At 41.3% G+C, this 16546-nt stretch overlaps 1 protein-coding gene across 1 annotated transcript in view; it reads left to right on the top strand.

Annotated features, from left to right (window-relative positions):
* LOC126188745 (synaptic vesicle glycoprotein 2C-like) overlaps positions 1-16546 on the top strand; it is a 240347-nt gene that overhangs the window by 117770 nt on the left and 106031 nt on the right. The window contains exon 6 of the mRNA XM_049930354.1: positions 2012-2253. Coding sequence (XP_049786311.1) covers positions 2012-2253 — 242 coding nt within the window. The remainder of the gene's footprint in view (positions 1-2011; positions 2254-16546) is intronic.

Here is a 16546-nt window from a genome sequence, read left to right as displayed (position 1 = left end):
GATTTACTCAATTTTACTTAATCTTCTAACAAGGGGACCGTCCCTACCCTATTTAATTTCATGAAAATTTTTGGTAAATGTAGGAATTGGCCATAAAGGAAAGTGACAGAATTTGGAGCTCCAGATGCTAAAGCGTTCAGAGTAAATAGCATTTTTGGCGCGGTTCGGGTGAGACATCAGCCATTTACATTAGTCTAGTTGCCAGAGAACGGTTGGCTGAGAGAAAAGATTTCAGGACGATAATCTCAGGGTAGGGTGGTCGAGACCGTAGGTCGAAAATCATTTTTTATTTTCAGCTTTTACGTTACTTGCACTGCAAATAAACTGAAATAACGCTGAATATACTGTATTTATTAATATACTTGTAAAAGGCATAAAAACTAAAACGAAAGGAAAATTTGGGATTGCAATTGTACATCTGGGAAACATTGTAAAATGCATGTAAAATCAGATATATTTATTATTTTACGATTGAAAAGTTACATGTCTTGGGATAATATAAGTCAAAAAAACAGAGGATGCAGTAATTTTCTCGGCATATTTTTCAGTTTATAAACGCCGCATTTTTATAATTACATGACTGTTTTAAAGTTTCTACAAAAAAAAAAGTTTTATTTGTAATCCAAAAAGTTCTCTCTCATCATGTAACTTGGCAGTAAACCACCGCTAACGAATCATTCGCCAAATATTGGCGAGGATAGCTAGTGACGTACAGGGAAATGTATTTCGATGTAGTCTTCTCAGGATGACTTCTTTTTCTCCCTAGATGAGTTAAGATCAGTTTTTGATGATGATGATGATGATTGGTTTGTGGGGCGCTCAACTGCGCAGTCATCAGCGCCCGTGCAAAGTCCCAATTTTTACACAGCCCAGTTTTTCTTTGCACAGTCGAATCTAGCTACTGTCACGAATGATGATAATGATGAAGGGTTGAGGACAACACAAACACCCAGTTCGCGGGCAGAGAAAGTCCCCAACCCGGCCGGGAATCGAACCCAGGACCCAGTGATCCAGAGGCAGCAACGCTAGCCATTAGACCACGAGAGCTGCGGACTAAGATCAGTTTCTGCAGCTACTTGATCAAATTCTTTTGCTGAGGATGAAAGTAGACGTCGCGCTGTGGCATTAGCTGAAGGGAACTACTCGAAGGAGTGCAAAGCTTTATGCGCTTTAATTTAAATCCCTTCAAGGAAAGTTATTTGTAGAGCTTGTGGACGCAATCCTAAAATTTACTTTGCCTTGCATTTTCGTGCATCTTAGGAAAATACAAACATTAATAAATACAATACAGTGAGCATTATTACAGTTTATGTGCTATGTAAGCAACGAAAAATTGAAAAATAAAAAAAAGTTTCCACAAGAAGACTCTACTGAACGACGCTCACAATACCCTCACTTACTCACTTACTCTTCCCTCTCAATCAACCGCTGCCTGGCAAGTAATTTATCACGAATGGCTCTTGTGTCCCCAGAAATGCTAGATTTTTCTGAACTCCCATTTCTGTCACTTTCATTTCTTGCCAAGACCTGCATATACCATAAATTTGGAAGAAATCGGCGATGGCAAGTAGGCGCGGTCCCCTTGTAAGGTAAGTCATATGCTCAGTATTGCCTCTCGTGTCCCGTCCTTACTAGACCAACCGTGGAAAAATCTTCTATCATGTGGCCTTCTACGATTCATTTCATTCCCTATGGTGTGGGTAATTCACCACGATGTTGAGTAATGTCATCTTTTCCTATATGTCTCAGGAACCTCAATGGGCCTTGCAGCACTCCGACAGCACCTTCAAGCACAGCATTATTCCTGAACGTCCTACATCTTCGTGTTCCTCTCCTTAAAGACGTTTTCTTTAGTCGATTAAGGCTAATGATAGTTGGTTCCCGTTTAGAGGACAAGGTCCAATTTTCCTTCTTGTTTACCGTCTGTATTGACATAGTGATTGATGAGACGTTAGCTCCTAGTTCCCCTGCATTTTTATCAAATGTGTGAAATGAAAGTGTGTTTTCGCAGCTTTTGCGCTGGGGCTGCTGACGCAGCAGTGGGCGGTGGAGGTGGGCGGCGGCCTGGTACTCAAGCCGTGGAACGTGTTCATCATGACGTGCTCGCTGCCCGCTCTGCTAGCCGGCAGCTTCATGTCCTTCTTCCCCGAGACGCCCAAGTTCCTCATGTCCAAGGGCCGCAACGGGGAGGCGCTCGCCGTCTTCCGCAAGGTCTATGCCCTCAATACTGGACGCAGCCCGGACTCCTTCCCGGTAAGTCTCTGGCTTACCAGCAGTCAGTCACCTCTGTAGTACATAAATGGGGAACTGTGGACTTGCAGAACTGGACTTCCCCGTATATGTATGTTCCTGTCACCTGCTTCGTCCGCCATTCTACAGTTAGCAAAACGATTGAAAGTTTTCACTTACGTGAGTGTAATGTGTGCCACTTAATAACGAACACTCGTTCCCCAAAACCAAGCTATTTTGAGTAACCCTCCTCAATTACAACAATCAGCGACCACTCAGGGGTGAGGCCCCTGGTTACTTGAACCAAGAAAAACATCAAGATGTTCTACACCAGGAATAGATGCAGATGATAAACGAGTATTCATTGGACAAATATATTATACTAGAACCGGCATGAGATTACATTTTCACGCCATTTGGGCAGATCCTGAGAAATCAGTACCCAGAACAACCACCTCTGGCCGTAATAACGGCCTTGATACGCCTGGGCATTGAGTCAGAGTTTGGATGGCGTGTACAGGTACAGCTGCCCATACAGCTTCTACACGATACCACAGTTAATCAAGAGTAGTGACTGGCGTATTGTGACGAGCCAGTTGCTCGGCCACCACTGACCAGACGTTTTCAATTAGAGAGAGATCTGGAGAATGTGCTGGCCAGGGCATCAGTCGAACATTTTCTATATCCAGAAAGGCTCGTACAGGACCTGCAACCTGCGGTCGTGCATTATCCTGCTGAAATGTAGGGTTTCGCAGGGATCGAATGAAGGGTAGAGCCACGGGTCGTAACACATCTGAAATGTAACGTCCACTGTTCAATGTGCCGTCAATGCGAACAAGAGGTAACCGAGACGTGTAACCAATGGCACCCCATACCATCACGCCGGGTGATACGCCAGTATGGCGATGACAAATACACGCTTCCAATGTGCGTTCTGTCACCAAACACGGATGCGACCATCATGATGCTGTAAACAGAACCTGGATTCATCCGAAAAGATGACGTTTTGCCATTCGTGCACCCAGGTTCGTCGTTGAGTAACACCATCGCAGGCGCTCCCGTCTGTGATGCAGCGTCTAGGGTAACCGCAGCCATGGTCTCCGAGCTGATAGTCCATGCTGCTGAAAACGTCGACGAACAGTTCGTGCAGATGGTTGTTACCTTGCAAACGTCCCCATCTGTTGACTCAGGGATCGAGACGTGGCTGCACGATCCGTTACAGCAATGCGGATAAGATGCCTCTCATCTCGACTGTTAGTGATACGAGGCCATTGGGATCCAGCACGGCGTTCCTTGTTACCCTACTGAACCCACCAATTCCATCTTTTGCTAACAGTCATTGGATCTCGACCAACGCGAGCAGTAATGTCGTCATACGATAACCGCAATCGCGATAGGCTACAATCCGACCTTTATCAAAGTCGGAAACGTGATGGTACGCATTTCTCCTCCTTACACGAGGCATCACAACAACGTTTCACCAGGCAACGCGGGTCAACTGCTTTTTGTGTATGAGAAATCGGTTGGAAACTTTCCTCACGTCAGCACGTTGCAGGTGTCGACACCGGCGCCAACCTTGAGTGAATGCTCTGGAAAGCTAATCATTTGTATATCACAGCATCTTCTTCCTGTCAATTAAATTTCGCGTCTGTAGCACGTCATCTTCATGGTATAGTAATTTTAATGGCCAGTAGCGTAGAATTAAACAGACTGACTGGCTTGTATTTCAAACACACAGGTTCTACAACTGTTTCGTCCGCATTTCAGTGATGGTCGCATTCTATAGCTGCAATAGGCTTATCAGGTAAACGACATGAATACATTTAAAAATCGCAAATAAAGTGGTCAGCTTCACTTAGAGAACGAAGTAATGGACATACGAGCGCAGTAAATTTGGTGATATCACGTGATGAAACTACAGATTTTTTTCTGAGAATATTTTTCACTTAAAAGGATTGATATATTGGGAATCCAAACTAACATGATCGTCACAGAATTTCAAAGGTGTGTGGTTAGTAGCTGTTGGTGCGTATTAATGCAGCACACGTATTTACCGACAAGTATCGCTACCTATACAGCCATATAAAATTTAACACCCTCAAAGACTGTGTTCAGTGACACCAAGGTATAATAAGTGCAGGCTGTCAACGATCAGATGGCGTTCTGGAGGCCTACCTGTGCACCCTCTGTTTTGACTCTGCTGGTAATAGCTGTGCTGAGTTTGTGTGTGTGCAACATTCATTCTAGGATGTAGTGCCACAGACGACTACATTCTCGTACTGAACAGCTTCAGTCATTAGAACAGGGTCGCACTGTGTGCCTCGGGACAACTGGATGGACATATCGACGGATTGGTGCCCATGTTGGGGACTACGTATCGGTGGTGAGTCGTGCAGTGGTTTTGGAAAATTCCCACACATGTAGACTAGGTTCTGGACGTCCACGTGGTACAGACGTACGTCGAGAACGTCGCACTATGCCGACAGTGGTGGTCCACTGAACATCACATCATCCAGGGATGAAATCCGGGAACATGTGCACCTGCTGTGTCGTCAGGGACCAATGAGGTACACGTGTGTGGCGTGGCCCTGGTGAGCTGCCTGTTCGAGAGTGCATTCAACCACGAGACGAAGATCCCTTCCCAGGTTTCATTATGTTGTGTGCCATCAGTTCAAATGGTTAAAATGGCTCTGAGCACTATGGGACTTAACATCTGTGGTCATCAGTCCCCTAGAACTTAGAACTACTTAAACCTAACTAACCTAAGGACATCACACACATCCATGCCCGAGGCAGGATTCGAACCTGCGACCGTAGCAGCCGCGCGGTTCCGGACTGCGCGCCTAGAACCGCTAGACCACCGCGGCCGGCTGTGGCATCAGTTACTACATGCTGTCACATATGGTATTTCTGAGAGTAGAGTAACCAGTGCGCGCTACATTGCAAGTACCGTTATCCCCGTGTTATTGCCATTTCTTCGAAAAGAAGGTGATGTACTTTTTCAGCAGGATAGCGCACGTCCACATACGACTGCTGCGACGCAAGATCTCTCGCCAATTGGAAATGTGGAGGAGATGTTGAAGAGGGAAATTATTCGTTCTCCAAGGCTTGCAAGAACCATTGCCGAATAGCAACAAAAGGCGTATGATGCTTGGGACAATCTGTAGCAGAATACCATTCGGAATCCTAATGATCGCTTGCATGAGAGATAAACACTCCTTTGTTGCTACTCGATGAGGGCACACTTTACTGCGACATATGTGTTCCATTTTGTCTTACAATGATGAACTATCTGTCACATAAGTTGTCAGTAAAATGGCCTTGTGCTTGAGGGTGTTGCATCTCTTTGCGGCACTGAATCCAAACGGAGGTTGTAGAGTGCAGACTGGCAACATTTGAGTGGGCGTAAGTGTTGTTAAGGTTGTTTCGACTAAGTTGCAGCAGTTTCACTGGGAAACCCTTACCTATCCTCCGTACAGTCCTGATCTCTCTACTTCTGATTTCCATATTTTTGGACCCCTGAAGAAATACGTCCGTGACAGTCGATTCGTTTAGGATGAAGAAGTGCATACCTGGGTACAATCATGGTCCCGCAGGCAGCCACAAACGTTTTTCGAAGAAGGCACTGACCATCTTATCTCGCATTGCGATAAAGGTTACTGACAGCTAATGCAATCACTTTTTAAATAGTATATAGTTTACTTAACTTTTCCCATGTGTCTAGTTTTTGACAGCTCCTCATACATGTGACAGTATAAATGAAGATTAGACAAACACCGAGAGTATTTCAGTATGTTTACGAAATTTGTCACAGCATAATCGCAACAAATAATGTGAACTGTAAGAGTTACAAATCTCATACATCAATATGTATGATGACTTTAGGATGTTGCTGTTTGAGAAGAGTAAGCTGTGTACCAGCAGCGCATTACACCCTATCCCTTCTTTCATCACCATCATCGTCATTATACAAAACAAACATAGCATTGCACTATGCACTTATCCATTACAGTCACCTAAACTCAGCAGTTGGACATCTGACACAACTCTCATGAATCCGCAGGGAAAGTGTGTGCGCTGCAAGAACGTCATTACGACAGACGGCCGCACCCGCAGCGCGGCATATCCCAGCCAACAATGCCATAACACATTTACATTGCATTTCAGTTGATTGCTGTCGACTAACAATGACGCACCCATGTGGTGCAGGACTGTATGCTGTCCTCTTGTGTGTGACCTGTTTAGAAGTTCACCACAAATTAACTCAGTCAACGTATTCTAATAAACCCTATACCTTGGGCGGGAATTTCCTGACGACGCGTCGTGTGTCCCACAGTGTTTCGAGCTATCAATGTTCCCTCCAAGGACGCGAGAGCATACAAGTGCGCACGCGAACAAACACACACACAGCCGGCCGCAGTGGCCGTGCGGTTCTGGGCGCTACAGTCTGGAGCCGAGCGACCGCTACGGTCGCAGGTTCGAATCCTGCCTCGGGCATGGATGTGTGTGATGTCCTTAGGTTAGTTAGGTTTAATTAGTTCTAAGTTCTAGGTGACTGATGACCTCAGAAGTTAAGTCGCATAGTGCTCAGAGCCATTTGAACCATTTTTGAAACACACACACACACACACGCACGCACGCACGCACACACACACACGTATCCCATCACCTATAAGTGGACATTGATACAAGGCGTATCCACCCTTCCTCTTTATTACGGCTTGTAATCTGTTGGTGAGACCTACAATAAGGTGACTGATCGTCTATCGACGAATATCAGTCCATCCTCCTCAAGAGCCGAAACCAGGTAAGACAGAGATGTGGGGTGCTGGGATCTGAAGCGTAGTCGACGTTATAAATTCATCTGAAAGGTGTTCCATTTGGGTTAAATCGAAACTATGAGTAGGTCAGTCCATTTCAGGAATGTTGTTGTTCATAAGCATTGCCTCTGCTTCATGCAGTACATGATGCTGTAAAATGTGCTTATATCGTTCCGCATTTGGCGTTTTCTTAACGTGATAAAGGATCACACAGTTACCACGAGGGACACCTTCACAGAGTAATATACTATATGGCATTGTCGACACTAAGAACGATATCAGGTAACATTCTCCTGGCATACTCCAACCCAAGCTCTTCCATCAGGCTATCACATGGTATTGCGTGATCCACTTGTTTCCAGTCATTCACTTTCCAGAGACTTCGCTCTTCACAGCACTTCAAACATCGCTTAGTATTGACTACACAAATGTGTGGCTTATTAAGGGCCAGGCGACCCTTTCTTTTTAACCTCCGACCCACAGTCTTGTGCTAATTGGATTGCTAGTAGCACTTTATGTCTCACGAACCCTCCACTTATTTAATCCGATTTTGTACAACCACCCTTCCCAAAGGTCGACGATGCCTGTCCTTCAGTAATCATTTGTATATCACAGCATCTTCTTCCTGTCGGTTAAATTTCGCGCCTGTAGCACGTCATCTTCGTGGTGTAGCAATTTTAATGACCAGTAGTGTATTACTGATAAGCTTACATAAGAATACTTGGTTTGTTATCAAGCGAAAATAACACGAATATTTTAAATATTACGGTAGCAGATCATCAAACGGGTAGGTCACAATGGTCAAATACTTCTCAGATAAGTAGCAAAGCATGGAAGCTTACTGTCGTTAGTTTTGCGCAAAAGACATTTACAAGTACTACTTATTAAATGCTGTCGTTTAAATGGGAAAACATCATAAAGATTGGAGCCATGTTCAGTAATAATTCTGATGTAATTCACAATTACGTAATCAGCAAAGCTAAGTTTCAGCTGCAAAAGTACGTCAAAATGATTTTACTGACTTGTTGATGTCAAACAACTTAAACTCTCACTACTATCATTAGCAGTTACTGAAAATCAATTTGTACAGTTACTACCATTACTTCCTTGAGGCTTAAACAATTCTGATTGATGATGCGTAAAATGAAAACTTGTCATTCACTGAAAAAAAAAATACACAAAATAATCTTTGTTAAACACTGCTTTTCGAACTACTGTTCAAATTACTAGGAGTAATCCCTTTGCATAATTACTGTCTTGCAAACAACTGAAGCGTTATTTACTATTAGTTATTACAGCATAGCAAAAAGTTACTCACTTCTTAGTTATATTATTTCACATTATTCTTTTATAGAAAAACATTACAGTTGCTTCTTTTTCATTAGGATTTTCTAGGGCTTAGTGATAATGGACAGGATGGAACCTACTTCGGTAAATAGTTTTAGCTACAAATGGTAATCAACATTCTGAAATATCTTGCTATTATTCAGTCACAAAATGAACTACGATATACAAGTCTAACAAATAACTGGTTAGATCTCACTTCGTGTTGAGACGTCGTGGATACGTGTAAGGTATTGTTCGTTAACAATGTGTGGCAAAGTATCTTGTTCTTGCAACTCCACAATAAATAATATTGGACCCACAGTACTCTTCATTATAATTGGTATCCTCTTACAGTGATTATACTGTGCCTGCTTAATGCCTTATTCTGTGGCAGGCCATACCAAACCTCCGCCGAGTCATTACATTTTGTAGCACCGCTGCCTTACAACCATGTTCTCAACACACTCTCTCCACCGTTCTCTGTACATAACTCGACTCGACTCGACTGTTCCCATCTCACCATATTTCTGTACCACCCTGCCAGCGCGCTTGCACGCCCAGCGATAATGCTATTGCAGTTGCATTATACCCTTTGACAACAATGTATAACCCCAACTAAGCCAGCGTGTCTACAGCTAGCTTACATTTAATATTCATTCAATTTTACAATAGAAAAACAGTATAACACTTCAACATTTCATGAGAAAACATTATTACAATTAATTACAACCTTTTGTTTCACAGAAAAAGAAAACACATCGTAACAAGCAAACTGAAAGGAAAAATTTAGTAATTCGTTGAGTTGCCCTGTTACAAGGTTCGTTGAGTTTCTTGCAGAAAATGTACAGAGTACCACCATCACACAAAGCAAGATCCTTGTGGTTACTGGTATCTGAGAGTTACCTTTTCAAGGCGATAATCAGATTCAGGCACCCTGTTTTGAAAGAAGTCATAATAGCAGAAGAACCCAACAAAGTGCTTCGAAATGCACAGAGAAGTAAGATTAGCGAACCTCATAGAATTATTGGTGGACTGAGTAATACGGTAGAACAACATTTTGTCTGTTTGGAAAATTTAGAGAGTTCTGCAAAAATAGACATGAAGTGTCTAACTGAGCACTACATAACCACATTGTTAGATAGATTACATATCAGAGATTACACCCTAGTGTCTTACTCATGCAGAATTAATGAGAGAAAGGAGGAAGAGTTCTTACATACATTAAGAAGTTCAAAAACATTGAGACAAGTAAATGTTTTATTGATCAGTACATAGAAGAATGTCCTTGTGAATTAATACTGAGTAATTGTTCACTGTATCTATATGTAGATCCACACTGAGAAATTTTGATATATTTATGAGGAATCTGGATTCCTTACTGTACTATGTATCACAGAGCAGCAAGCATTTAATAGCCCATGTTGACATCAATGTAGATTTTCTAAGGGATTCTGATAGCAAAAATGATCCAGATTTGATTTGAGTGATTAATTTTTCCAACACAGGTTTATAAAGACAGCTGGACCCTTACTGCTAATGTTTTCTTAGGTGAATCTCAAAGCAAGAAAATAACTGTTTACTCAGTAACATATATTCTCTCTGATCATCATGCACAGTTGTTTAGGTAAAAAGAAAAGATAGTGTGTCACTGCTGGTACACAGCAGTGTATATCAGCACAATTAGTGACTCCAAGACAAATACTTTTTAAGAATAGTTTACAAGAGATGACATGGGATGAAATTTACAATTAACCTAATTCTAACATAAAATATAGTCTATTCCATGAAAAATCGTATAATGAATTGCAAAAAGCTCTCCGAATAACCTAATTAGGAAGGAACGTAAACAGCTGAGTCTAAATGCATGTATCACTAGAGGAATGAAAATGTCTTGTGAAAGGAAAAGAGGAATGCGTCTGTTGGTAAGACCTAATCGAGATCCTGTGCTAGTTGCACACTACAAAAACTACTTAAAATTACTAAGAAAAGTTATTATAATGCACATAATGTCATCAGTAATCCGACAAAAGACTTAAGGCTGTATGGAATTTAGGGAAATGAGAGACAGGACAACCAGCAACTCAACAGGATAACATCACTATTGAAGTGAATGGATGTTGAGTCACAGGTACCAAATATATTCGATAATCGTTTCTTTAAAGTAGCAGAAAATATAAAGACGAACTGTTGAAGAGAAAAATAGGAACATGAAGCCAATGAACGGCTGCAAACGGTCTCCAAGTACCCGAACTAATCCATTTCGAGTCAATGATCAGTTCAATTGGACCAAGGGACACAGTCCTTTCCATGTAAACAGTTCACACCATTACGCAGCCACCGCGAGTTTGCACAATGCCTTGTTGACAACTTGGGTCCATGGTTCAAAAAAATGGCTCTGAGCACCATGGGACTTAACATCTATGGTCATCTGTCCCCTAGAACTTAGAACTACGTAAACCTAACTAACCTAAGAACATCACACAACACCCAGTCATCACGAGGCAGAGAAAATTCCTGACCCCGCCGGGAATCGAACCCGGGAGGGTCCATGGGTTCGTGGAGTCTGCGCCACACCCGAATCCCGTCATCAGCTCTAACCAACTGAAATCGGGAATCTTGTGATCAGGCCACGGTTTTCCAGTCGTCTGCGGTCCAACCGATATGGTCGAGAGACCAGGAGAGGAATTGTATGCCATGTCGTGCTGTTAGCAAAGGCACTCGTTTCGGTTGTCTGCGACCGTAACACATTAGCGCCAAATTTTGCGGCACTGCCCTAAAGTATGCGTTCGTCGTACGTCGCACATTGATTTCTGCGGTTACTTCACGCATTGTTGCTTGGTTGTTAGCACTGACAAATCTACGCAAACGCCGCTGCTCACGGTCGTTAAGTGAAGGCCGCCACAGCGTTGTTGGTGGTGAGAGGTAATGCTTGAAATCTGGTATTCTTGGCACACTCTTGACACTTTGGATCTCGAAATGTTGAATTCCGTAACGATTTCCGGAGAGGAATGTCCCATGCTTGTAGCTCCGACTACCATACCGCGTTCAAAGCCCGTTAATTCGCGTCGTGCGGCCATAATCACGTTGGAAATCTTTACACACGCATCATCTGACTGCAAATGACGGCTCCGTCAATGCGCTGCCATTTTACATACCCGATACTACCGCTGTCTGTATATGTGCATATCGCTCTTCAATGACTTTTGTCACAGTGTTTGTTTAGCGAATAAGTTATTACGATATTGTTCATATCTACTATCATTCATGCTCAGTTGTCACCTCATTGTACTTTGTTTAGCGAATAAGTTATTATGACATTGTTAATATCTACCATCATTCTTTCTCAGTTGCTTCTTCACTAACGTTTATCATGTAGATAAGTACAATTCTGCCTTGTACAACTGAAAGTTTTGCTTTCAACCAAATATGTTTCTCTTCTACATAGCGGCATCATCAACGGTTCAGGTGTTCATTGATTTTTCTGGAGACACTAGACGCACACAGATGTAGTATGTCTGTACTGTGCGCATATAGTGCCTGCAGAAGAACTAACGGACAAAATAGAAAAATGGGTGAATCGAGTGCCTACATAGGAATCAGTGGACACATGAAAAGAAAAGCAAAATGAAAACCACTGATGGTGTTTACATGAATATGCGAAACATGTTAAAAACAAAGTGAATATTCAATGACGGAAGAAGTAATTGTTATTAGTTACATGATAAACATAATTAGAATAAGTTTCTGATTAATGCTTGAACTTTCGTTACGACTTCCTATGTGTTTCCCAGACGCGTTGGAAATGAATTCTAGATAAATTTACTCATTATAAATGGAAGTAGTTCTGGATAATTTTTAATTACGATGGAACGTACTTCAGTTTATAATAATCAATAATTTGTAAGATAACATGACCTTTAATTTGTATTGGATGGAGAAAGGTGCCATGGCTGCAGGTATAAGTCTACTGGGACGTAGTTACCAATTACAATGAGCCATGTGTGGTTAAGTTTAGCAGATCTGCCAATTCCCCACAGAAATCGAATGTGAAAGTGAACAGTTTCGAACGGCAACAGCCAATGCGGTCAACAACGATAGTACTCTGTTTCGTTTTAGGGACCGAGTCTATAAATAGAACCTTACAGAAATATCGTCGCCTCCTTTCTGGCAGTTTTCTGATGTAGGTGACTTCTATCATATGTCCCGTGAAGTGAGTGTCTACTCGTCTACTGCACAATAGACAACGTGATAGGTGACGTCATGATGGTAAAATTCTTGTTTTGAAGTTCCCGTCACTCAAAAAACTAATAAGAGCCTCGTCTCTCGTACTCTAAAGTTCGGTTTCAAATACCGTCAGATATCAATTTGTAAACATTTTTTGTAACAGATGGTCGTTTCTTTAACCAGTGAAACCTGATGACCAATACTAGTGTACTACTTCGGTCCGATTTCAGTCCAAAATGTTTGTTCGCTTAAGTAAAAATGAATTTTTTGTCCGCAGCGTTTCAGTTGACGAGTGCAAACGGACACTAATATCGAAAAGAAGTTCCATTTTCCACCTTGGCTTATTACGATCACCATCATTTGTTTAACACGTAACATGTCTGTAATAGTAAACAGCAAAGATAGGAAATGGAATTCTACTTTAATAAATTTGTCGCTGTGACACCTTATATAGAAAAATCTTCTTAATATCGGAATGGGATGATGCGCCATCGTGTTGATGCCAAACGACAGTCTAACACACTCAGTCACTTCACGGCTGCTCATTTTCATTATGCACTGCGACAGCAACGCTCCAAGCGGGCAGAAAGCTACACTTCCGAATACGATATCCGATGAGTGCAGGCAGCATCGTCTATGTTGATTTGTAACCTAACTGTTACAATTCGGAGCGGTACTAACTAGAAAATGCCACCACATTTGTCTTTCTTTAGTTTTCTAAGGACCCTGGGAGATATGGAACGGTGCATTACAGTTCAGTTTATTTACCATCTTATTGTAACCTGTAGATACTTATTGAAGAATGTCGCTTTCTTTTAAGAACGAAATAATGGCAAGTAAACAGCAGAAGACCTGACCTTTGGCAGAGAGAATGTCTACTCAGTAACGTGAAGTTTTCTTCTCTACACTTCTAGTCAAATCAATGAATGTGGAGCGTAAGAAAATTTTATGTAATGCAATATCACCATTATCAGAGAACTGCAAAATAGTTCATTAAAATTATTTAAATTAAAAACACAAGAACTTGGATATGTCTTCTATTTAAAATGAAAATACAAAATAGTTTTAAGTAAGAGTATTTAAATACAAAATGCAAAACACATACGATCGAAGTACCTTTAATTAAATAAAATACCTCTAGTTAGTGAACAATTTACGTGACGGTTATTTCACTGATTTTAACACTAAAAATTGTTCAAATATTTCATCTTTCATGTTCCACCAGAAGAAAATAGTTGTCCAACAGGAACCGAACTCAGTAAACAAGTATTATATTTAAAGAAAAACATTTTTAAGGTGGGGTATCTCTTGAAAAAATCTAGATTATTGTCATTATCTTTTTAATGTTGTAGTGTTGCCACTGTCACTGGCTATAGAAGAATCATTGCTCAACAACCATAAGATAAGAGGCAATTTCTTTTTTACCAGAATGTTGCAAATTCTTCGCATCTCCTTCTCCTGGTTTCATCTTATGGACTTATGAAATAAGTAGTTCTTTAACGTATATTCTGTTAGCCTTGGGTACCCGTTACAATTTGAAAAAAAGGACAAGATTTTGATGCTAATATGTTATCCTTTGCGTTTGGTTCTTTTAATTTACAGAATTGCACAAAACACCTATTACGACTTTCTTCAATAACGTCTATCATAATACTAAACTACGTAGGCGTATCCATTGGCAAGCTGCTTGGCATTCTTTGCATTCTCATTAGTTCTGGTATAAGACATACATACTAGGTATTTTTATCCTCTTCTGAACATCTGATACAGTCAGCAATAGATTTTGAGCAGCTTATGTATTCATTAATATTTGTATTTCAGTTTCTTTAAAAACATCTAATACGAGTTTACTGAAAGCGTCTCCAAAGTGCTTGACATTTTGGCAAGGCTGCATCATAAACTTTTTGTATGGATTGCTTTGATATCTGGCATTGTACATATCTTTTGATGCTGTGAAATGTGATGTGTGTGATCTCACTCCCTCCTTCACTCATTTCCTTTGCAATTATCAGATGATTTGTATAGGTGTTTTATTAAGCAAACAATGACAGACATACAAGGTACTCAAGACTTAGTGCTTTTTCTAATAGGGTCATTGTCATATTCACTTGACAAGTAAACCATTGGCGCTTATTGTGCCATCTCTATCCTCGTGAAATTATTTTTTCTTTAAACATGTTGAATTAAAGGAAACTACGAGGTATGGAATAAATAAATTCAAGAGAAGCATTTTGAATTTTACAAATACAAGTACCACTAACTTAAAACTTCCAAATAAGATAGAAAACTGTCTTCGAAAAATGTATTTCAAACACAAAATAAAAACTGTATTTTGCATTTTGTATTTGTATGTCAGATACATGTATATCACATAATTCACATCTCTGCCCTTTGTTTAACGTACCAAATAAGCCACCACAGCTGCAGTTGAAGGGGAAAGCACACAGGCGGGATAAAAATATCAAAAGCAATAAAACTGTTTCCCAAAACAGAAGAAACCAAATTCAGCACTGTTCCTACATCTCAGCAACAAAGGCCAAGAATATTGAGTATATTCGCTGTCAAAGCAAAAGTAATTTCATTAAAAAAATTGTGTATTAGAAAGTCGAGTGAAGTGTAAGAGTGTGCAAATCATTAGATTCCATACAAAATTATTACGTGTCAAGGCAAGTGCCTATAAAATAGGAACAACAGCAGAAACACATGCTTCTAATGCATGAAATCTGTATTTATTTTCTCTTGATTACCATTATACAGGGTGTTACGAAAAGGTACGGCCAATCTTTCAGGAAACATTCCTCACACACAAAGAAAGGAAATCTGTTATGTGGACATGTGTCCGGAAACGCTTACTTTCCATGTTAGAGCTCATTTTATTACTTCTCTTCAAATCACATTAATCATGGAATGGAAACACACAGTAACAGAACGTACCAGCATGACTTCAAACACTTTGTTACAGGAAATGTTCAAAATGTGCTCCGTTAACGAGGATACATGCATCCACCCTCCGTCGCATGGAATCCCTGATGCGCTGATGCAGCCCTGGAGAATGGCGTATTGTATCACAGCCGTCCTCAATACGAGCACGAAGAATCTCTACATTTGGTACCGGGGTTGCGTAGACAGGAGCTTCCAAATTCCCCCATAAATGAAAGTCAAGAGGGTTGAGGTCAGGAGAGCGTGGAGGCCATGGAATTGGTCCGCCTCTACCAATCCATTGGTCACCGAATCTGTTGTTGAGAAGCGTACGAACACTTCGACTGAAATGTGCAGGAGCTCCATCGTGCATGAACCACATATTGTGTCGTACTTGTAAAGGCACATGTTCTAGCAGCACAGATAGAGTATCCCGTATGAAATCATGATAACGTGCTCCATTGAGCGTAGGTGGAAGAACATGGGGCCCAATCAAGACATCAGCAACAATGCCTGGCCAAAAGTTCACAGAAAATCTGTGTTGATGACGTGATTGCACAATTGCGTGCGGATTATCGTCAGCCCACACATGTTGATTGTGAAAATTTACAATTTGATAACGTTGGAATGAAGCCTCATCCGTAAAGTCAACATTTGCACTGAAATGAGGATTGACACATTGTTGGATGAACCATTCGCAGAAGTGTACCTGTGGAGGCCAATCAGCTGCTGATAGTGCCTGCACACGCTGTACATGGTACAGAAACAACTGGTTCTCCCGTAGCACTCTCCATACAGTGACGTGATCAACGTTACCTTGTACAGCAGCAACTTCTCTGACGCTGACATTAGGGTTATCGTCTACTGCACGAAGAATTGCCTCGTCCATTGCAGGTGTCCTCGTCGTTCTAGGTCTTCCCAAGTCGCGAGTCATAGGCTGAAATGTTCCGTGCTCCCTAAGACGCCGATCAGTTGCTTCGAAATTCTTCCTGTCTGGACACCTTCGTTCTGGAAATCTGTCTCGATAT

The sequence above is a fragment of the Schistocerca cancellata genome, chromosome 5, assembly GCF_023864275.1.
Source record: "Schistocerca cancellata isolate TAMUIC-IGC-003103 chromosome 5, iqSchCanc2.1, whole genome shotgun sequence".
NCBI classification, from domain to species: Eukaryota; Metazoa; Arthropoda; class Insecta; order Orthoptera; family Acrididae; genus Schistocerca; species Schistocerca cancellata.
This window is presented reverse-complemented; position numbering and strand designations above follow the sequence as displayed.